Source organism: Crotalus tigris, unplaced genomic scaffold (assembly GCF_016545835.1).
Source record: "Crotalus tigris isolate CLP2741 ecotype Arizona unplaced genomic scaffold, ASM1654583v1 scf7180000017767.837487, whole genome shotgun sequence".
NCBI lineage: Eukaryota > Metazoa > Chordata > Lepidosauria > Squamata > Viperidae > Crotalus > Crotalus tigris.
Window position 1 is genome coordinate 633224 of NW_024096621.1, and position 25302 is coordinate 658525.

Sequence of the window (25302 nt, forward strand, 5' to 3'; positions counted from 1 at the left end):
AAAAAAATTGAGAATATAGAATAGCAGAACGTAAAAGAAAAAAATGGAGAAAATCACAAAATACAAAAATATAGAAATAGAAATAGAACACCTGTAGAAAAGGAAAGCAATGATAACACCAACAGTAATAGGTGCCTTGGGTGCAATCCAAGAACATGTGGAGCATCACTTGAATACCACTAGCACTGGAAAAAAAACAAAGTCAATTGCAAAAGGCAGCTTTACATCTTGTGATGATTCCTTTACTATCATCAAACAAGAACATCTGTCTCTCTCAGGTCCTTAGGAAGAGCTTGATAGGCAGATAAAAATGCCAAATCCAGTCTAAGCATCTGACTGACTGTGCGACAAACCATAATAATAATTTACAGTAGTATAGTATCCATGGTATTATTTTGCTGCTCATAGTTGCAATTGCCAGCCAGCCATTATTTCATTATCACAAATTGCTGCTGTCGTTAGCAAAATCACGTATCATTGCCAGCCAGTATTACTCACTACAACTCAGGGTGTGAAAAGCACCTCTGATGTGACTGCTTCAGCATGCTCTATGTGTGTATAGACTGTTGTAGTCAGCAACTACAGAGAACATTGCAAGAGTTTTTCTTGCTACCTGATCTCTATGGAACAAAGGAAGAAGAGAGAACAAGAAAGCAGTGAACTTTCTCAGTGAGTTACTGCAGCTTATGGTCATAGAGGATAATACTGAAATATCTTAAACTACCGTACATAATATCCTGGAAAACAAGTGGGAAGATGGCAAAACAAAAAAAGAGCTGTACTGAGGAAGCACCATAAAAAAAACCCCTTCCTACCAAATCAAGAGGAAAGCTGGGAGATCATCAAGAAGTTAATTTTCCAAGTCTAGTTAACAATATGACAGATTTAGCTGCCATAGAAATTTAGTGACAAACAATGATTGCAGAATAAGCCAAATTGCCATTTAAAACATCAACTCATATTTTAAGTAGCAGTTATAAACCAGAACAATCTGGGAACTCGAATACCCAAATAAAATATCAGGGGTTTTGTTTTGCCAATGGTATTTGTGCTATTGTTAGAAGTGATTACCCCAGCTATGAATTTTAATGATTGTTTTAAATATGCTTTAATATTATTTGTTTATAAATTGTTCTAGTGTTTTTCTAAGTGGTTCTCACTGCTTTTAAGACATCCAGAGTCATCTAAATAATATGGACATAATGGACATTATGTATGATGGGCATGCAAATTCCAACGAGCCAAGGTATTTCCAGGAGCAGATTGTGGAATATACCAAAGGTTGGTCAGCTTTTTAGATTGAGAGAACAGGGATGCCAGCAAGTGACTTTTAGAACAAGTTATCATGGTAGCTAAAGAAAGTTTAGAGTAGCAGAGAGGACAATAAAGTGTCTGAGTAGAGACATTCAATGTCAAATATGAAAGGACAGATGAAGAGCATTTTTAAAAAGTTGGGAAAAAAGCCACAGGACAATTTATAGCTAAGTTATTCAACAGTAATTTGTTCATTTTACTTGTTTGCTTCAGCTTGTATGCTGCTCCTAATCATAACGAGTGAGCAGATAACAGCAAATTCATGCAGAGTCGACATAAACAAAGCAATTAAAAACAACCCTATAATATATAATCATGGAAGAGATCTAATACTTTCATCTCTAATAAAAGGGAGATAGAAAGATTACGCTGAATTCCATTACAAATGAGATTATAGGATGATATAAACATTTGTAAAGGCAAAACATATTCAGGAATCAATTCTACTAAAAAGTAGGATATGACTAGTCCTGGCAATAAATAATACAACAATTACCATATAATAGACTAGAACTAAAATAAGAAAGGTACAGATGAAATGCATATGAAACTGTTTAATGTTGTGGAAGAAGAGGCAGTTAAATTGTTAACTGTCCTATTAGAAACAAATATGGAAAAAGATGTGTGAACTAAAGATCGAAAGTATCTTTGTATATATCTATACCAAGATAGATAAATGAACAAATTACTGAATTTTCTCACAAATCTTTAAGAATTTACAAAGAAGACAACAGCTATACATGGAGAAAGACTCATACATGGAGGAAGAAATGTCAGATGAACAAACAGATTTCAGAAAAGGCAAAGGAAAATGAAGTTAGATAACTAATATAAGATGGATAATGAAGAGATAATTACAAATTAAGGAGAAAGTTCACCTTTGCTGTGTTGAATACAGCAAGGGTTTTGATTCTGAGATTATGGCAGAAAATGAAATTTGTTAAAACTACCAAACATCTGATTGTTCTGAGGAACCTTTACAGTGATCCAGAAGTATTATACAAAATGAATCTGAGGAAATAGAATGGTTCAGAATAAGAAAAGGACTAAGACAGTGATGCACATTGTCTCCATATCTGTAAGGATTGTAGATAAAGAGATTAATAACAGAGAGTAAGGCAAACTTAGATAAGATGATAGTGATAAGGCTACTTCTAAGATAGTGAAGAACAGTAAAAGCAATGTCCATCCTATTTCCAAAGTCCTTTTGTTCAATCCCTGGTAATATAATAAAAGCCATGAAAATGAGATACTGAGAAAAAGTGCAAGGAAGAAGACAGACAATTTCAAATTATGGATTTAAAAATGGTTACTGAAAATATTATGGAATACAAGGAGGATCAATAAAAAAAGTCTTCTATGCTTGGCAAGATTGAGGGAAATTAAAGACAATGGGTAAAGTGAAAAGATTGAGGGAAATTAAAGACAATGGGTAAAGTGAATAAAAATAAATCTCTTTGGAAAAGCTATGGAGAAAAATAGATAGTGAAGTTGATGAAGCTGCCTAAAGAAAAATCTAATAAAGTTATCTAAATACAAAGCAAGAGCTATGGAGTATCACTAGGGTGAGGCTGAGATGGTACATATTTGTCCCAACATTTTTTTATTTATTAATCACGTCAATATGGCAACCCATCTCACAAGAACTGACTCTGGGTGATATACAAGAATTAATGAAACAACAATTTAAAAACCAATTGTTCTAAAAATGAGTATTTTTATATTGTTGCTTTATTTATTGTTAAAAAATAAAGTCAAATTAAAAATGAAAAACACTATAAAATGAATAAATACTTTATCAAGAGTTAGGATTAACTTGATGGCACCCAACTAAGTTATTAACTAATATGAATAATGAAGCTGCTAAATGAATGGCAACTATAAAGGGCATCTTTTTAAAGAGATATTTAGGCAAATAAATTTTAAAAATAAATATTTTTACCTAACAAAATGACAATTTAAACTATTGTAGTACATTATATGAAGGGTTCTTTTGGAATATATTTCAGAAAGTTCGATAGTTGAAAAAAGCACATCTGGGCTAATATTTGGGATTAGTTGATACAATTTTATTATTTTAGGAAAAATATAAGATTATAAAAGTATAATTCCTTCATATTGGAATCTTTTGGTCATTTCCTTTTAAAGAAGATACTGGAGAGCTGAAAAAAAGAAAAAAAAAAAGGGGGGGGGACATAATTATCACTAAGAAGGTGAACCTGACCTCCAGGAAAATCCTGTAGGATTTGGGAATGCTTAGTGCTGGAAAATGAAATACTAAAGATACAAACAGAGTAGAAGCTTATAAAATTTGCAGCTGTGGAATGACAGGTTTTTTCTTCTTCTCTAATACATAGAGTCATCCAACAAGACTGAGTCAAAATAGTTTCAAGTTAGACCAAAAACAACAACAAACAAAATCTTCATATAACACGCAAGTTGGGTCATGATAACAGGTAATGGCAATGCAACCCTTAGCTTTAAAATAGGGATCAGAAAAAATGTATATAAGGTAAGGCTGTACTCTGCCCTCTGTATTTTATTATTAGACTTCTACGCTGCCCATCTCACCAAGGCAATAATAATATCACAGCAATATGCCATTGAAACCAGTTACTGGGAAACACAGAAGAAGCTATTATGTTTACGAGTCACTTGTGAGCAAGGTAGTAGAGGCATTGTAATAACTATGAGAGGAACATATCAAATAGTACTTCATGAGTTATTTTCAACTTTGGAACCTTAAAAATTCAACTATTAATGTATTGATTCCAGGGTAGTTTCGTAAGCACACATCTACACAGCTTTATAATTTTACAAAAGGAGGAGACCCTTTTGAGAAAAAAAAATCCAGCCTGATGTAGTTAAGCATTGGGCTCCCCAGACCAGCAGAGATCAATGTACTAATCTACTAGAATGTACAGCTTCCCAACATATATTAGTCTTTTGTTGCAGCTCTTCATTTGAACTCTCAATATACATGTGTTTTAGAAAATTAAAACAGAAAATGGGAAAGGTTTCTTCCTTTTAGTCCATTTTGCTAATTAATACGTCAAAGATCGTAAAGAAGAACTCATCAGCTTTTCTCCACTACTGCATCACTTTAAAGAGCTGTGTCAGCAGAGACTTTAGCAGACAGTCAATACATATTAAGACGAGTTCCAAGCCTTAAATAATAAGAAAGAACCATATGAAAAATGAAAATAAAGCAAATAGCTAGAGGCTAATGGAATCCCATTTGTGACTTTGCATAAAAGGGAGGAAAGGGCAGCATTTTTCCAAAACAAACAATAGCTTGTACATAAATCCTTCCAATCTATGCTATTATAGCCACAGTAACACACAATAGCTATATATTTACAGCAAGTTAAGGCAGGCATTTTTGTGGCCAAATCTGAGTTGAAACCTGGCTTATTGAAACACACTCGGCAGAATAGCTGTGAGAAGCAGAGAGTGTTCGAGTGTTTCTGAGATTATATAGGAACCCTGGTGTAGTTGCCTCCCATTGGATGTATTGTCTGAAAGTGTAAAGGGCTGGGAATGGATGCTGATGGGAAAAAATAAATACTTTTGTGTACCCTGTCATTTATTTCACTGTGATTTTACATTCACTAGGTGGTCAAGATTAAACCATTCCCTGGTTGGTTTATGCTCTATCAGGCTACTATAGAGGATCAGATTTATTTATTACATTTATATGCTGCCCATCTCATTCTTCAAAGCAGTTTTTTGGAGCTATAGAGCTTCTTGGCCAGATCTGCTGGTATATCAGCTCCATTTCCTCCCTTAACTGACATCTGGTAGCTGGGAGTTCATCCCTTTTTGTACAGGGAGAAATGAGAAATTCTGGCAAGCCCACTCCATTTGTCTCTCCCATTTCTCAGCTATTCCCAAGCTAAATGGGCAATGGATAACTTTATAACTTTAAAAACTAAGACTTGGCTTTACTAAGGATCCATTTCTGGCTGTATGTAACATTTACAAGCAACTGTGGAAGTTATTTTTTTAGCTTTAAGTCAAATCTTGGCCAAGCCAAGACCACAGCAATTCCACTTTAGATCACCATTCTTTTTTTTTTTTTTTTTCAATTATTAGCAATAGCAATAGCTAGTTCAGAATTCAGAATCTCTGTGGGGTTTTTATTTTTCTTGAGTATTGTGTTAAAAACAGTGCTAAATTAGATCTTGGGAAAAAAAAGTTAAGTTAGCCTTTTGCTTGGGATGATGACACGGGAAAACTGAAATAGCAGCGGAGTAGTGTAAAGTAAGAGATCAGAGATAGGAACAGCAGCATTATCTATTTCTGTCTCTCTTGTTTATCTATCTTGCATATGCAATCACCTGTGTGTATATCATATGCCTCTAAAGACCATAGCTGGACTCTGGTTGAAGTTTGCCTGTAATGGCATAAAAGAGACCCAGGGCCTCACCCCATAGATCAGGTATGGAAATTGGAAATGAGAGCTTTTTGCATTGAAAACAATTCCTTGCCAACTATATGACTGCAGTGGGCCTCATTCCAACATGGACTGACAGGAAGGGCTCCCATTTATTTTTTGGCAAACAAAATGCAGCTGCTATGTTTGCAAACCTTCTCCTGAATAGCAGGGCGCAATTTCCAACTGATGAGTCACTTTTTGGAAAGATTTTCAGCTTGAGATTTAGCAGGGGTTTCAGAGAGGAGGATGAAAAACAAGACCAGGTGAGACCCTCAGTTTCAAATAAAAAAAAAATAACTTTTTGTACACTGAAGGCAAAGGAAAGAAATACAGGGTAGGAGAAATTAAAAAGATTACACTCTTCTACCATGGAAATGAAAATTGCCATATGCCAAAAGGATTGACTAAAAGTATCTCACTAAAAATGTCAATGATACAGTGCAGTTACTTTGTTTAAATAAAGCTTTATTATACACAATATATTATCACCATGATTATTAAAGCAGACAATGTAGCTTTCATTTTTTAATTTCGCAAAACATATAACAAAGTTTTAAAAGAAGGATATGGTTTCTAAGCTAAATACAAAAGGCATTAAAATATTTATCTATGAGATTTTCACTGTGGTATTAATAATCTAAAGCTTTTTACTCTAAAAGAAATTAAATAGTTTTCTAAACTTATGCTAGAATACACTGAATTTAGTTTCTACTAATATGTGAACTTTTTCCCCCAGATACAAGGTATTCTATTTATGAGAAAGTTTCTGCATAAAAGGATTACTCTGATAGGGATGCGAAATAGAATTTAACAACCTAGGTCATGCTATTAATTAGAATTCAATAGATAATAATTAAAGATTTTCACATTTGTAATATTTTGGGATAAATGAAGTAAACAACTTTCTCAGAGAGAACAATTTGCAATTCTAGAGAAGGAAAACTAAACAGTTTTCAACATTTGTAACAGTCATCCCATAATTCAAATAGGAACATCTTCCAAAATTATGCTACAATAGCTAAAAGGCTTTCAAATGCTTTCCCTTAGCCCAGGGGTAGGCAACCTTGGCTCTTTTATGACTTGTGGACTTCAATTCCTGAGCCAGTACCCCTGCCCTAGCCAAAGCAGTATTTACTGCTACTGATCCAGAATGTGGGTCAAGAGCAATTGAAGCTTTGGTCACAACATTTTAACCATATTCTTTCAGTCTAGAACTTGGAGTGACAATCATCACAAAATCCCTAAATAACTCAGATACTTAAAAAAACAATCTTCTATTTTTCAGATCAGATGGAAATCCATTGTGTGATAGCTGCTGTGAGGTAAGGCTACCCAAGTTTTATTTAGGAACCAGCCTATGTTTGGAACTGAATTTCTGAAGCAAAGAACTGGGTCTTAGTCTAGAAATAGAATCAAGTTTATATAATGCGATACAAAGGGGAGTGACATAAACTTACTCAAGACTGCCAACAGCATGTTACTTAATCTTGGAAGGTGAAGATAAAGATGCAACTCCATGAGTTTGGAATTGCAGGAAAAACTATATTCTACATAGCTGGAGTGAATTAGACCAGAGGTCCCCAACCTTTTGGGCATCGGGGACCGGTTCCATGGAGAAAGGTTTTTCCATGGACTGGAGAGTGTGTGATTTTATGTGCTGCCTGCATCCTATGGATGAGGCTTTGCTTGTTTGTGCAGACCGGTTGCTGGCATGCCGCGGCCCGGTACTGGTCCACGGACCAGGGGTTGGGAACCCCTGAACTAGATCAATCAACTGACTCATATTGACAAACGAAAACACTTATTAAAATAATACATTAAAAATACTTAAATAACAACAAAAGCAATGAGCTCCTAATGAAACTCCTTACCACTTTCACCATGATTTTCCTTTCCTCCCTAGTCTCCTTTTAAATGGCTTTTTTTAGCTATAACTGTTTACTTGGCACCCATAATTGTTTTTGATTAAAAAGCCATGCTACTGTTGCTTTTTGCAAATTATTCAATTTTCAGTCAATATCCCAGAAACAAAAAAGCTTAATTTTCCATTACAGATTAGAGATTCATCTTGAATAGGATTTAAGTGACTCTCTCTATTTTATATAATATTTTAATTGCAAAATATGATAAAACTAGGGGAAAAAATCTTACCTAGTTTCTGAGCAGTCAATAAGGCAACTTTACTTTCATCTGCCACTAGAGAAAAGGAAGGAAAAGAAAAATACATACAAATCAGATTCAGCCCTGAATAAAGAAACCATATACCATGAGTAACACCCCGGACTATATTGCAAAGCATATGCACTTATTTTTGCAAAGTTTTTTATTTTTGGTGCCTAATTCATAAGCCATAAATAAATATAAAGTATAAACACATTTAAAACCCTAATTAAAGTTAAAAGTACCCATGGATTATTAAAGTATTTTTAAACAAAGGCGATATTTCAATCACACCACATATTTTTCCAGCCAATTTCAGTGGAAGGCAGCTTGGACTTTTGTACAGAGGTAATTCCAGTACACAAAAATGGAAGCATAATAAAATGCACTTCTGATATAATATACTTCACTCTTAAATGTAAAAAAAATCCACAATTTTTTCATGTTTTTGCCAATAGCATTTTTAGCCAATGTTTCTCTTGTAGTTTAATCTTATGACTGATTTTTGTTGCTGTATAGCCACAACTGGCAGTATGAAAAGGTCTCAATCCTTAAAAACTCCTGTGGCTCCAATCGAATTGAATGCCCCTTCTCCTATATACACAAACGTCTCCTATTCACATTTGGAGGAAGGCTTCCATTGGCAAGAAATTCTAGAGCAATTCCACAAGGAAAACCCACTGTCTCCAAACAGTTTTGATGCCTTAAATTAACATGAAAATGATTAATATTCAGGTAAAATAACGAGGAGACCTGGGTTGAAATCTATTTTAGCATAGTCAGTCAAATCTCCAAAAATATGCCACCAGCAGGCATCCCCAAACAAAAAGTTTTTAGTATGGAAAATTTGGCAAATCAAGATACATTCATTACTGTCAAGGTGGTCTCTGTATTGCCCCCTCTGTTTCATAGTTTTTTTTTCTTTTTGCAGAGAAAGATTGGAAAACTAAATTTATATGAGCTCTAATATAATAGATCTGGACAATGCAAAATCTCTCCACTCCTTTCCCAAATGTCTCAATAAAATTTGAAATATTTTCCATCTGTATAAAGCCTACCAAAAACACTTCACAGAGAGCAAATTAATCAGTTAAGGTCATGTTTCCACAACCCCCCAAAACTTTCATGCTTTTAAGGATCTAAATAAATTACTTTCCCTGATCTAAACATATTTTAGTCAGGGGGAAAATCAGTTGCTAGCTTTCTAGATGGATATTATCCTTACACAGCCCTTTCCACATAATAAAGATATAGTGCCATCAATTAATTTTAAGTCAATGATTGTGCCAATAACATTACTTCAGCAGCTCTTATTTCTGCATTGCAGTGTTCCCACATCTAAGGATGGATGGAGAACATATCAAATGGTTCAGAGGCATCCTTTTGCAAACATTTTAGCTGTTTTGTTTTTAATGGAAACTCGTTCATGTTACTTTCTCCAAAAAATGAACTCATTTTGAAGACCTCAACAAAACTGACAGATAAAATTCTTATTTCAAGCAAAGTTCAATAGATGAAATTGGTGAATTGTTGTTTATTTCAACTGCTCTTACCAACATTAGAACCAGCATCAAGTCATGATTTGATAGCCTGGTACTTTAAATGACTCATCATTAGAACCACTGCCCAGAATTTCAGAAGCTTTGAGCAACATGTTTGTATGTATTGTGTGTGATTATGCAGGATGAATAGCAACAACTATTTGATACTGTATTGCATACTTCTTTTCTTCCCTTCTCTTTACAATAGAACTCAAGAAATTAACTTATTCTGAACTCTCTGGAATAGCTATTATATTCTTTTTAAAGTACAAAACAAGGTTATTTGAATGCTATATGTATGACTGAAAAGTAACATTTTCTCTCTCTCTCTGTCAAATCTCCTGAATACAGTTAAATGTCTTTGGATCTAAGTACCTGCAAATCTTTTCCCAAACCATCTAAAATAATATATCAGCCCTTGGCAGAAATCTATTCTGAAGCAGGTAATAAAGAGTTGGGATAAAATTCTTTCTTCTAGAGGCATACAGCAAAATCAAAATGTAAACAAATCTTCACAATGTTATAATTCATAACACTATATTTTGCCAGGACTATCTCACTTCACACATAGTATTGTTATTATCAGGACAATACAAAATTTCTTTTTCCTTAATAACACCTCTGCTTTTCATTCCTAAGTAATGCACAACTAATGAAAGCTAGCATATGGCTTCCTTTATACTTTCGTTGCTGCATGTCTTTCTCATACACTAAATGAAGCACATTAATCCCCTCACAATGAAATATCGCCAAACATTAATAATCCACATTTTAATGGAACCTGTAATAGCCATTATCACTTCTACTCAGTTTCCAGGTCATAATGATCAGTATTCTATTATAGAAAAATTACCAGGAAAGACTGTCCTTAGCAGAGAGCCACAGAATGGAAGCAATCTTGGAAACAATCTGTCCAGTATAGGACAGGTTACTACAGCAGCCCTGACAAATAGACATCCAATGAGCCTCTGCTTAAAGGCCTCCTGTGCAGGAGCTTCCACCACCTTTCAGGCTACTTTGATCTATTGTTAAACAGTTCTTATCATTAGGAAACATTTCTCATATCTAAACAAAATCTACTTCCTTTCGGCTTAAAACCGTTGTAGGCAGAAACTCTGAACTGAAGAGTGAATAGAGGTTGTAGAAGGATGCTACAAACAACAAAAAGGGGCTCTTCAGCTACATTCAAGAGTGAATATGGCAAAAGGAAATATCATCTTTTGGTGTCGACAAACTCCATTTTGCATGATCAAATGCAGCATCTGAGTACAACTGGGCTGGATTTACTGGGTTTTGCCATCTTTGGCTTTCCATGCAGGTGCTTGCCATCTGTGCTGAAGTGGAATGCGATGCAGGCAACAGTGTCAGGTGCTTTTTGTAGGATATGACCATATCATTGTAGGTGTTTCACCCACATCTTCTTAAATATTGATGCAATGCCCATTTGCTACTGTACTGTATCGTTGCTGACATGATCAGGAAGAGAAACACCTAACGATCAACGAAACATGCACATCTCTGTGGCATGTAAAGAGTACTCTGTGCATTTCGTGTTGGCAAGCACTCAACACCCTATAAAGTTATTGCATGTACCATTTTTTATACACCTTTTATTTTAGATCGATCGGCATGGATTGATTGCAGAGCACTTCAGTGATCTTCTATCGTAGCCATGTTTTGTTCTAATGATGAAGTGCATACAAGAGTGAACAAAGCAAAAGGATATGTGGCAAATGATAAAATAATCATGGGATTATTCAACTCCTGTCATTGTTTAGTATTGTTTAAATGTGTCCCACTAAAAAATTTTGAACCATAGGACGTTTGATTAAAATGTGATCTGGAAGTACATACTGAACTTGAATGAATACAACCCCCCCCCCCAAGCCATAGGAATTGCATCCGGGTGTCCTGAAAGAAATTGCTAATAGTCTTGCCAAATTTTATGTTTCAGATAATTGGAGGAGGAGGATCATTCTTTTATTCAGAAGAGGGAAAAAGGAAGATCCAGGAGCTAGAGACCAGACCATATAACACTGAAACCATAAAGAGGTTAATCTGTCAGCATTTTAAAACAATAACAGTGACAGTGAGAACAATTAATCAGTGGAAGATCCTGCCTCCAGAAGTGGTAAATGCTCCAACACTGGAAGTTTTTAAGAAGAGACTGGACAGCAATTTGTCCGAAATGGTATAGGGTTTCCTGCCTGAGCAGGGGGTTGGACTAGATGACCTCCGTCCCTTCCAACTTTACTACTACTACTACTACTATTTATTTATTTATTTATTTATTTATTTATTTTTATTTTTAAAATTTGTAAGCTGCCCCACTCCCGAAGGACTCTGGGCGGCTAACAATAAAAAACACATAAAACATAACAAAACAATACAAAAACAATCATCCAGGGGTAAGGTTTTATAAACCCCAGGCCTGCCGGAAAAGCCAGGTCTTAAGTAGCTTACGGAAGACCAACAGGGTGGGGGCGGTCCTAATCTCCGGGGGGAGCTGATTCCAAAGCGTGGGCGCCATCACAGAGAAGGCCCTCCTCCGTGGCCCCGCCAAATGGCACTGCTTGGCCGACGGGGCCTGATGGAGGCCCAGCAGTGGGATCTAACCGGACGTAGGGAACTATGAGGTAGTAGGCGGTCTCGCAAATAGCCTGGCCCTGAGCCATATAGGGCTTTAAAGGTAATGACCAACACCTTGAATTGGACCCGGAGACCAATAGGCAACCAGTGCAGCTCACGGAGGATAGGTGTAACATGGGTGTATCGAGGAGCACCCACTATCACTCGCATGGCTGCATTCTGGACCAACTGTAGTCTCCAAATACTTTTCAAGGGTGGCCCCATGTAGAGCGCGTTGCAGTAGTCCAAACGTGAGGTGACAAGGGCGTGAGTGACTGTATGGAGAGCCTCCCGGTTCAGATAGGGTCGCAATTGGTGCAACAGGCGAACTTGTGCAAAGGTCCTCCCAACCACAGCCGTCAATTGATGTTCCAAATTCAGCTGTGGATCAAGGAGGACACCCAAGTTGCGAACCCGCTCCAAAGAGGGTATATTTTCCCCCGCAAGAGTCAACACTGGACAGTCGACATGATTCTTGGGAGGCAATATCCAAAGCCACTCGGTCTTGTCAGGATTGAGCCTGAGTCTGTTAACCCCCATCCAGACCCTCACGGCTTCGAGGCAATGGCCCATCACATTATTATTATTATTATTATTATTATTATTATTATTATTATTATATGAATTACCAGATGTCATTAAATATTTGCCAAGAACATATGTTGCCAGGCTAAACTTCATTTCCTTAACAAATTGGAGAAATGCTGTAGAACTATTTAGCAAAGCATTTGACAGAATACCCTTGGACTTTATGTCTGATACACAGTTAAATGGTGGATTGAAATGACAATAATATAGTTGGTTTGAAAACTGTATTCAAAGAATGCTCATCAACATTTTTTCATCAAACTAAAGAGAGCCACTGAGTGGAATGCCACAAAGTTCAGACTTGTCCTCTTCAACATTTTTATTAATGAATCGAATAAAGAGGTGGAGGGAATACTTAACAAATTTGCAGATGACGCAAAATTAGTAGTTAATATTCATGAAGACAGAAATAAAATTAAGTGATTGTGATACATTAGAGAAATAGACTGAAAATAATAGGCTGAAAATTAAGAGAGAGAAATGCAAAATTGTTCACTTTGGAAAAAGAAATCAAATGCAGAGATATAGCATAGTGCAAAAACAGTACATCTGCAAACTGGAATTATAGCTAATCTCAAGATGAAAATGAATAAGCAAGGGGTCCTAGCTTCTAAAAAGGCAAATGCCATTTTTTGCTCAGATCACAGGATTCCAAATCATAAATAGTAACTGTTCCCTTATATGTTGTACTTTGTCGATATCCTACCCCATTTGTGCTCATACCAGGTGACATATTTTAAGAAAATGTCAGAAAAAAATTGAAGAAAGATGGGGTCAGAAATAAGTCCTATGGGAAGAGATCATGGGAACCATGTATATTTAATGAGAGAAGATTCAGCTGAGAAGCAATTGAATAGTTCTTTTTAGCAGCCTAAAAACATGCTATAGAGATATTCAAGGCTGTTCCTTATCAACCTAGAATGAAAAATGGAATACTGTCTGAATGTTAGGGAAAACAATGGTGCAATCAAGCAAGGGAAATGGTGAACATCTTAAAACAAAGCTTGGTTTACCATAATTTGAGGAGACTTTACTGGGATTGGGCACTTAGAGCCTAGCTGGACACTTTAAAGTTTGTGATTTTAATATTTTATGAACATTAGTCAAAATATTCAGCACTACTGTGCCTTTTCCATTACATTAAATATATTTATATTTTAAGTTACCCTACTGTTAGATCCTGGGGCTTATAGTTTAAATACTATGCAAGTTATAAATGAATATCATGTTTTTGAGCCATTTTCTTAAACAATTTACTCATAATAGGATTCCAATATAGACTGCCATTGTCCCTCTTTCCAGAAAGAGAAAGCAGTGAATAAGTTCCGTAGCCTCATCAACAACTTCATCTCTAACAACCCCCATGCATTTGACAAGAATTACTTCTCACAGCAAATTCAAATGCATTTGCCCCTGGGATTGCTGGCAAAATAAGATGAATCTCTCAATATAGCTAAAGCAAATGACAAACGCTAGTCGTCCAATTACAATTAAGCATGCTCCATAACCATGACATGGTTATGTATGTATAAGAGAGAGAAAAATAGGCAAAAGTACAAAGTGCCTGCCTTGCCTAGAGGTCATTATTGGAAAAGAAAGAGCTAGGATACTTTGTTTCTCCATGACTTTGAATTCTCTAGAGCTGAGTTCAGTTGATTTCCTTTGGATTTTTCACGTGTGACAAATTTCTACCTCTCTAAATTTGTGAGAAAGGTCAGGCAACTAAATACTTCTGTATACAAACGTATGTAACTTTAATAAGTAAAATAAATACATGTGATGATTCATAACCTTGGATATATAAAAACTTATAAAACTATGGTAATCTGTGAGGTCTACAATATACTAGGTTAGCAAGATGAAATTCAGTCTAGGCACAAGAATTAAACTGACTCTAACTGAATCAAACAGAGAATAGATTAGAAATGGTGACTTGCTTTTAATTAAAATGGGCATAGAATTATTAAATATTGATTCCTTAAGAATTCCATCTATATGATGATTCCATATGATGAGAATTAATTATTTGCCAAATATTCAAAGAGAGATTTCATAAAACAAATAATCTTTTACAGGGTTGGGTAATTTTCTGAGACAGAAATGCAACTAATCTTTCTCTAATATGTTTGGGACCAAGAGATTTCTGCAGAAGTTGTTTAACCTAGGTTGAATCAGATACAGGAGAATCAATTCAGGAAAAAATGGCAGCCATATCTCAGTGAAAGACATGAGCTCCCATTTCTACGATATACAATTCTTTAAATGAGCCATTTAGTACTTATGCAGAAACAGAAAATGCAGTAAAAATGCTAATAATTTTAAGATGAAAGGGATTCTATGCATAACTTACAACAGAAGAAATACAAGCCATAATCACTACTGGTATAATCCTCTGCATTTCCACTCAGAAATAAATCCATCAAGGCAGAAGGACTGATTCCCAGTTAAATGTTGTATGTCTTTGAAACCAACTTGTTCAGGGTCAGGACTCTTGACTTAAAAAAAATTGATCTAATGTCTGAGAACTGGGTCTTTATATTTATTACATTTCTGTACTTTCATCATTCTCAAGGTGGTTTACAAAACATCAAAGATTATAGAAAATCAGAAAGAACAGTTAAATGAGCAGAGGAGTCGTAAGAAACCAGTAAAATGTTAAAAGCTTGAAAAACATATTTTAAAAACAGTAATGCCTTTCAGGAAACATTTCTATAATACTTCCATTCATCAGATTTCTACAGAACTACATCTGTTAAAATGAAGCAACATTGCTTCAGAATATTTGTATCTCAGCGAATGTAGAATTGGCACTTTCTGACTATTTCTTACTATTTGCCAATATAATTGTATAATTTGGGATGATGGTCTTTAAAACAGATAGTGGATGAAATTTTACCAAGTGTAAGATTCACATTGCCAGCACAATCATGTATCAGGTTAAAGAAAAAAAAGGGGAGGTGGAGTAACAAGTCTCCAAAACCACAAGTTGCTACACTATCAATTCATCTCATGATTACTATGTACATAAAGAGGATCTCATTTTCCCCTGAAAGGTAATCTTCTTAAAAAAATGTTTAAGATCAGTAATTTTATGAAGTGGTCTGTAATCAGAATAAGTCCTGCGGTATTTCTTTGACATTTCCTTAACATTTGCTCACATGAAACATTTTCACTATCCTCTCGTGTTACCCCATTTCCTTTGTAGTCTATGGATCTTTTCAGTTGGGCCAAATTAAAGCAGCTTACCAGGTTCCTTCAGAATAAATATTTCACTACTTCAAATCCTGTATGCTGTTCCTCATTTAAAGAGAAATCCTCCTGTCTCTCGTTACATGACTCCAAAGTGATCCCTTGGAGGCTGTTAGATGTTTATGTACATGGTATTCCTGCCTTTGTGATACAATTTCTTTTTTCTAGGCTAAAATTCCCCTTCCATTAACAGAGTCCTGATATCTGTACAATTCAACTAGCACTTGGTAACATTGCCCTGAACAATGGAAAACCAGTAATGTTTCTTCATCCGTTTACTTTGCAACAGAAAATGTTTGGGATAACATCTGGTGAGCGTTCCAGAGTTGCTCTGGAGTTAACCACATCAAATTGAATTAAGGACACAAATAAATAAAAACAATTAAAAAGAAATATTGGATGTTCTTACAAATCCCTAAAAGTTGTAGATTTTAAATTCAACTTGTTTTTCTCTCCAAAAAGTATATTTATTCATCTATGACTTTTTAGTAATAGTAGCCAAATGAAATTATCACTTTTTTTGGCTAAAATCCATGTGCTATGTTAACCAAGGTCAAGTTTATCACATTATTGAGGAAGGTAGCATTTTATTTTTATACAGGGCAGCAGCTAACTTCTCAAATGAGCAGAATAATCTTCACAGCAAAAGTGAAAAAAGGGCAAAAATTGGTGAAAATACAAATTATATACAAATGAAAAAATTTCCATTGAATGAATCAAACTTTGAAATAAAATACACCCATGCATGTCAACACATAAGATAGAAATGTAGCACTATTTTCCTACTTTAACATTATGAGATATTTTATACAAATTGACGCACAGCAAAATCGTTGCATGTTGACACTGTTCAATTCCCTATTTAGCTGCAAGCTAAAACTAATAGGGCTTTCATTCTTCTGAATATCATTTCCTTTCTGTAGGTAAGAAGACTTTTTACCAGGCCCAAGTAGGCTTTGTGTATATATGTTTATGGAAAAGGGTAAGTAATATTAATATACATAATAAAATGATAGGGTTTTTTAAAAGTATTTGTCTCTTGTTACTGCTTGGGAAAAATTCATTTTTCATCCAGCTGGAGAAAAACACTGATGCTCACGTGATTGGTTAATGCATTTAGTGCATAATGTGGCAATTATTGCCTATACAACTGTCCTATTGTGCCTGAATAGGAAGTGGCATCATCCTTACAATAAATTGTACGGTAATTAGCTATTTCCCCTCATTTCCTTTCTGAACTCCAATAACACTCAGCTATATCATCTGTCTTGTTTATTTGCAAAAATAAGATCAAACCATCTGTACTGCCACTAAATTGGATGGACTGTAATTTTCAGATCTGTAAAGCAAAGGTTAAAAGTTCAACCCTTGGAATTGTTCACCAAGGGTCAGAATGTATTGAATTTAGATGCTCTAAGAGATCACATGCATAAAGATAACTGAACCACCAGGATCACCAACACCTCTATGGGGGAAGAGAAAAAAAATCAGCATAACCCAGTAATTTAGGGCTTGCTAACAAAATCAAACCTTCTCATCTCTCAGTCACACAGAAAGGAAAGCTTTGGCCACCTGCTCCTTTTGCATCCTTACCACAGGCACTCTCAGGTCAGTGGCTTCTGAACTTCAGTTATTATGACATCTCCCAAATAGGGATCATCTATTATTTACATAATTATTTCTCCCAAGAAGCTGCAGTTGCCAAGAATGCATAATTAACCAACGACATCTTTTCCTAGAGTTTCGGCTCATTCCCCTTTAGTTAATGCTTTTCATCAGACTGGCTAATTTAGTTATTACACCAATCCTCCTTTTCCAAACTATGCATAGCTAGTAAATTAATCAGAGGACAATATCTAACAGTTTTAAAACAGAAAAAGAGTAAAATATTGAGATTTTTCTCATCAAACTTTGTGAAATACTTCCCAGCAGCAGTGACAACTTTCTATGGTCTTTGACCATAACAAAGGTTGATTTGATTTGAACGCTCTACTAGTACCAGATGCTGATCTTATTTGGGTCAGTTATTTTAATTTCAATGATGAAATGTAGTGGTCCACCTGCATGCTTTGCACATAGATGAAATGAGAGAAAAACTGTAAGGGAGATAATGTTGAATATTATAGCGCGGGGGTGTCAAACTCGCAACATCACGTGTGTGTTGCAATGTATCGCAACTTTTTTGCCATTGCCGGCAATGGGGTGGGCACGGTTTTGCTATGATGCATCTGGCCCGTGGGCCGACAGTTTGTCCCCCCTATTATAGAGCCATTCCATATGTCTTCTTTGAAAAGCAAAAGGCAGTGTAAACATTTTTAAAAACCTAGCAAGGGACACAAAGTAAGCATATCTGGCTATTTATCTGACTCTGGATCGAGTTGTACTTCCTCTGAAGTACTCTGGTTGTCCTTCAGCGTGTTCCTAAGCTCTGTTTTACTTGTTAATGTCACATGGAGTTGGAAAGCACTTTTCCACCTTCAGCTGGCATCCCAAATATAACCCATGCCTGAAGCATGCAGGCTTGCCAGATTGACTAAGGGTCTGATACCTTGTGGGGTTGCCCCTGAACAGTCTTCAAAAGCTAGTTGGTGCAGAATATGGCCACTAGGGTTTTGACTAGCTCTAAAAGATTTGAGCACGTAATTCAACAGATTGCACTGGTTAGCTATGTGCTTCTGGATGCTGCTTTGTTTTTCATTTTAAAACCCTAAGCATCTTAGGACAAAATGCTGAAAAGATCATCTGCTCCCATATGAATCTGCCAGATCTGTTAAGTACAGCCTGAGTGGCTTCCCTTTCAGTTCCCCTCTCTTCTGTGAAGCCAGTCAGTAACCATGCAGAAGTTAGCTGCTCCCACTTCAACATCTGCTCCCATTTTCTGGAATTCCTTGCCACCTGAAACTTTTCAGATATAAGCTAAAGATTTAGTTTTCCTCTAGCACTTGGTGGCTCTATTTAGTTGATGGCCTAACTCAGGCATGTCAAACTACTGGTCCACAGGCCAGATGCATCACACCAAAACTGCACCCACCCCATTGGTGGCGATGGGGAAAAAGTCGTGATACATCACGCGACATCACGTGATGTCGCAAGTTTGATATGCCTGGTCTAACTGGTTCCCACCCTTCTGGCTGAGGGATGTTGTAAAGGGATCCATTATTTTATTTCAATTATGCTTTTAAAATGTAGATTATATTTAAATTCTGTTATGCTTTTGTTTTAAATGAATTATCAGAAAAGTGAGCCTAAATATGTCAAATAAGTATATGAATGAAACATGTGAGCTGCTTTTCTTTTACACCAAGTTTGTCATCCAGCTGGTACTTCTGGACAGGAAATATAGTGCCTAAATGCCCTTTTTATTTTGGACTCAAAGGAATTTAGAGTAGAAGGAACAATTATGAAGAAATATTTGATTTACTGAGGGTGCAGGCTGGCTTTTACTACCTACTGATCCATCTCTTAGCTGCACTTTATGTGTCACACAAGGACCACTGCTTCTGCACCAAGAGTTTTTGGAAACCTGTTCCTATGAATCAGGCAAGATTGAATGCCTAATTATGACCAAGATGGATAATAATCTCAAACTACATGTTAAAAATAAGAGACAGATGACTGAATTTTCTTCCAAACTGGAAAGATTAATTGAGAAGAAGAGCTAGGCAAACCTATCTCATGCACATTTTATTTTTGTTATGCTTAACAATGAAAAAAAATCATTTCAAATTTTCATCTGCAATGACCTAGACTGATAACATATTTATCAACTAAGCATGGGTTTGTCAAATGCTCAGGAATGCGGAAAGCATTATCCCTTGGCAGGTATTTTACTACACAGTTGCATATGTGGAGCAGATTCATGTGTCTATACTTCTGGATAGTACCACATTTGAAGGGCACGGTTCCCTAATTCCTACATCAAAAGTAGTTTCAACAGGAGAGGCAAACTTATCATGGTGTGAGTGGACAAGGCCATTCATTTGGGATAACTGTACTGAACTATGTTTCCCTGATGATGAAATTAATTAAATTCAGATTTTTCGCACAGATTATATTTGCTAACAGAACAAAATTAGTATGAAAACAGGTGTTTTCTTATTATAGTCAGTAGTACAAAATGCACCTACCATCTCTATAAACCTCACTCTTTAATTAAATAAAATTAATTAAAACATACTTTAATTAGATATATCGAGTTTTAATTGCAAGCTCATTAATTGCAGCAAAAAAACCCCTCTGAAAATGGAGATGAGGATCTAGTAAAGAAAAAAAAGCAACAGTTTGGCAGAAGTGCTACATTTAAAAACAAGAATGTTTCTTGCACATAACTAGCAACTGGCTTGCCTTTAGTGTGGTTTAAATTATGGAATAGAAAACATTTAAAAATAGGGATTCTCTCAATTTTCCAGCCAACTAGAAACATGCTGGTGGATAAATACTTGATTGCATTCACTTTATTTTGTCCTATTCCTCACCTGAAAAAGCCATAGTAGCAGAAAAGTTTGCTGACTGCTCCAGGTCACAGGTAATGGTTTACAACTATAACAAAGCGTGCCCACTGCAGTCAGAAGTCGTGACAGTCATAAAGGTGGTCACCCATGTGACTGGCCTGATTTTGAGGCCTTTTTTGTGCGGTTGTTAAATGGCCACTACAGTTGTTAAGCAAATGCCATTGTTGTTAAGGGAAGCAATTATTTGCTATGAGCCAGTTTTGTAGAAATCAGAAAGCGCCTATATGGTGCTACAAATGGCTGTAAATGAGAGCCAGCTGCCAAGCCCCTGACATGAAGCCACATGACCACCGGGGGGGGGGAGGGAGGGGGAGGCAACAGTGAGAACTTCAGAACCAGGTTGTAGGTATCCCTAGGGACAGTTTTGAACAGTTGCTAAATGACTGGCTATATGTCAAAACTATCTGCATTTCACAATCTTTTGACAAACTTTTATCTAACAAAACATAGTATAAAAAATAAGCAAAAAAATAAGCTTCATGAGAGTTTTATCATAGTTTTTTAATTAAAAACAGACTGTACGTACAGGAGAAGACCTTGCAGCTTCTTTTGTTGTATATTAGACGATCAGGGTGATGTAATGTCAGGAAGGACCCAACTTCAACTCTAACCCTCAGCATGGAAGCTCAAGGATTTGGGCCATTTATCATTCTTTTAGTATGAGATAGTTACATTACAAGTCAATTTGACTGTTCATAGTTGATGTATTAGAACAGTGTTTCTCAACCTTGACAATTTTAAGGCATGTGGACTTCAACTCCCAGAATTCCACATGCCTTAAAATTGTCAAGGTTGAGAAACACTGTATTAGAAGAACAAGTATTTTATTGGAAAATAAATATATATTCTCTATCTAAATTATAAGATGATTCTACACAAGGAATATTTTTGTTTGCAAGATAAACATTTGCATATATAAAATTCAAAGAAATAGACAATGAAGAACAATACATATGGACAAATACTTTGTAAATGGTTTTGAAAATGTAAAATATTGTTTGACTACTCTGACCTGTCTATCATCTTCTTCTTTAATATTTATCTTTAGACATATTGAGAGAAAAATAAAAATATACACTCTGTCATTTAAATTGTGGAAGAAAATGGCTTTTCTTTCTTTATAATTAAGCATCTTCAGTTCCTGTTCTCTGAAAGCTTTGCTTACAGGAAGCAATGCCTATACAATGTATAGTAAATAGAAAGGCACAGTTGGCAATGGAACCAACAGACCATAAGCTCCCATACAGGAATGTATTAGTATAACAATTATACAGTAAGCAATCACCCGTTTTTATCAGAATATGAATCAAATGTAGTTATTTGTATCCTGCAATTTGAACAATTTTCAGTATTGCAGAAAAACCTGTTGCCCATATCATTTCTGTAACATGTCTGTCACATGTAGAAACTTTCTAAACATTCCATAAACTCAAACCCACAAGCTGTATTTTCACCTCTGTCTCATCTTCACATTAACATATTCTCTGCGTTAGGACGATTTCCAATTGACACTGAAGGCACCAAGCTTTGAGGTTAGCAATAGGTATAACGTGCTCAATTGCAAGACTGATGCTGACGGGCTACAAAATACAAGGCCAAGTTGAAACACCGACTTGTGCAGTAACTGTGCACAAAAGATCTGTCACCTTTCTTCAGAGAAAGCAATTTCAAATGAAATTGTTATATGCTGTGCCAAGAGTGTGGAAATTATTTTCTACCACAGTTCAATACATTTTGCACAGTTCTGACTGATAGCAAGGCACAATGTTGACACCAATAATGTGCCTTTAAAAGTAAGCCGAGCAGCTGTTGTTGTTACTCTTATTATATATACAACAATGTGAAATCACAGATGCCAGTTCTTTAGGTGGTATTGGCCTTCATACACATCAAGTTCTTTCCAAGAACCTAAGATGATGTAATGTATCAGGGTACTGTATGTATAGATCCAAGCATTGTGGCCTTTTGCAATTGACTAACAGAAATTTTGTCAGTGCACACTGCTATCCAAGAGTTTTTGGTATGGCACCTAGTGTACTGTTAGCCACTGGGATCACCAAGATCAGTTTATGCCATAATGTTTCAATTTCGATTTTTAAATCTTGATCTTTTCAGTTATATTTGAATTTGGACAATTTTTTCCCCACAATTCAAACATTTACTTGAATAGCCTCACTTTGTTGGTTCCAATTTGTAATAGCAACCCATAATGGCACAATTTTCAAACACAACATAGTTATGTCTTATCTGTAGTTGTGGTTCTTCTAGTAATCCTAGAGGACTAGGCCCTGGTTGCCCAGCGAAACACCTGAACTCTAACATTTGACATGGTCTTTGTTGATCTGGACAACAAATGATTTGATACAGGATTCTTTTTCTGTATTCTCACTATAGTAAATGGGCTGATGGTTCTTACTGTTGCTTACACAGTCAGTCAGCTGTTTAAGCTGGATTTAGTATTTTTATCCACTTATTACATCTTCCCAAGGACCTGGGATAAGCAGATATATTGCTTGATGGTGGTAAAGATATTGTTGCAGGATGTAAGCTGCCTTTTGCAATTGAGTAATGGTAATTTTGTTGATGTTGATGGCATTCAAGTAATCATCTAGATGGTTTGGGATTGCACCCAAGGCATTTATTACTATGGCTACTATCTTTGCTTTCTTTTGCCACAGTCATTCTAATTTTATTTGCAGGTCTTTACATTTTGTGTTTTTTCCCCCTCCAGTTCCTTCTTTTCTATTCTGCTGTCTCCAGGTACTGCAATGTCCACTATCCAGACTTTTTTTTGTCTTTCTTATTTACAACTGTTAAGTCTTGGCTGTTATGTGGCAGATGCTTTTTCTGTTGATGGGAAATGGCTTCCAATTTTAATTGTAATCCTAAATGTCTAGAAAAAAATATCTAATAATTTAAATCAATGGTGATAGAGAAACTTAGCAACTTTCTTGCATTAGAATCTTATTCCAATTTTTTTGTGTGTATTGTTATTATTATTATTGTTGTTGTTGTTGCTCAAACAGTCAGCCAGATGTTTAGACTGAAATTGGCATTTTTATCCACCTATTAAGTCCTTTCCAAGGACTTGGGAAAGGCAGATGTTGTTTGATGGTGTTAAATTATTATTATTGTATTAGTGCATGTCATTATCATATTTATTTTCTTCCCATTCCCTAGACAATATTTTAAATGGAGAAGCAAAATATTCTAAGGTATTACAAAGAATAAGATACGTGGCTTACTGAAGTTTTCAATATTTATATATAGACATACATAAAATTTGCATTAATAAGGCAAGATGCTTTTTTCAAGCATTAAGAGTAAAATGCTTTGATTCAGAGATTACCATATAAACCAAATATTGGGTTCAAACATTGCACCAAAATATAAATCAAGCAAATTATATTATGATTTAGTATAATACACGGCCCCATAATTACAGTTTTTAAACAACAAGTACTGCAATGGCAGATATTTTTCCTCCTAATTTTCTGCCAAACTTGGCCTTTCATAATAATTTTTCTTCCAAATTAAATATTTAATTTAAGAAATTAATTTTAAGAAATGAACAAGAGAATATACAGTGATGCTAAAAATCTTCTCACCACTTCTTACCAAGATCCATGCTCTTGGAGGTCCTCAGGTTAATTGATTCTGTCTGTTTGGCCAGGGTCAGAGATCTGAAGTTGATGGGCTGATCTGGCAAAAAAGTCTCTGAATCACCTACTATGCTGCTGAAAGAAAGAAACCATACCAAGTATGTGGGGTGAAGATCAGATGTAGTAATTAAACTCTATACAATATAATGCATTTTCTCTCCTCAGCTATTATAAGTCATTTGAGGTTTTTTTTTTGCATGACTTATTGCTTACATTAAATCTAAATTTACTTTGGTAACTATCATCCAATCCAAAGGTATAGGTTTTTACCTTTTCTGCTCATTATTTCAGTACTAATAAGGCATATTAAAGTTTAACAAAGTGCATTAATTTAAGTATTAAAAGTGTACTATCATCTAATACATTTATCATCATGTTCTTAATTTGTTTCCAATTAGATAAAATTCCTAGCTGCTCTTTAATAGGCCCATGCTTGTGATTAAAAGAGTGACTATGCAGTTAAGAAGCAGGGAAATCAAGACCTAACTTAATTATTTATCCTTTCAATTGAAAAGATCAAAGGCATAGTCCAATGTCCTGTAAACATGAATCTTTTTGCAGAATCCCTCTCTCTTTAGCTCTGCTTCCAAATTTTGTCCAAAAAAGGCACTCCAATTCTGTCTCAGCAGATTTGGAGGGCTAATGAAGAACTGTGATGGGGAAGGATGATTGAACTCTTTTGATTCTGCTAATTTCCATCACTGGAACTATTAGATTCCAGCCCCCTGTTTGGTCCATGATTGTTTCAGATCTAAGTCTAAAATTAAATTTTAAAATAATACTGATAATTACATATTTCCAAAGATTTCCCTACCAAAATTTCACTGAAATTTGTGACTTATATGAATTACATAGACAAACCATTCTGTCTCAAAGAAACTTCTCTTCTGAGGGAAGAGGAAAACTGGAAATTTTGAAATATCTTTCTAATTTCTAATTAGAAATGCCGAACATTGCAATAGGGAGAACTCTGGTGAGAAACTGTACATTATACAGGCTTCCCAGTCCTTCCAATCTTTTCTGTGGCTTGATTCAGGTTTGCAACATAACCATTTTTTAAACTAGCTTCCAATTCTATTCAGAATGTTGGTAAAGAATCTCCTATCAGAGTGGAAAATAAGATAGGAAAGTGGAACTTGCTCTAAAAAGGGACAGTTCCATTTAATGAAATTGCAAATCCCCTATGAACATAAGAAAGCCTCCCCCCATCC

General features: G+C 35.5%; 1 protein-coding gene across 4 annotated transcripts in view; it reads right to left on the minus strand.

Moving 5' to 3' along the window:
* PARD3B (par-3 family cell polarity regulator beta) overlaps positions 1-25302 on the minus strand; it is a 461004-nt gene that overhangs the window by 278019 nt on the left and 157683 nt on the right. For 3 of the 4 annotated variants that reach the window (XM_039341566.1, XM_039341568.1, XM_039341569.1), the window contains exons 13-14: positions 24048-24166; positions 7904-7948 (exon numbers count right to left, since the gene is read on the minus strand). In XM_039341566.1, the coding sequence (XP_039197500.1) occupies positions 7904-7948; positions 24048-24166 (164 nt within the window). The remainder of the gene's footprint in view (positions 1-7903; positions 7949-24047; positions 24167-25302) is intronic. The other variant, XM_039341567.1, reaches the window with a different exon arrangement.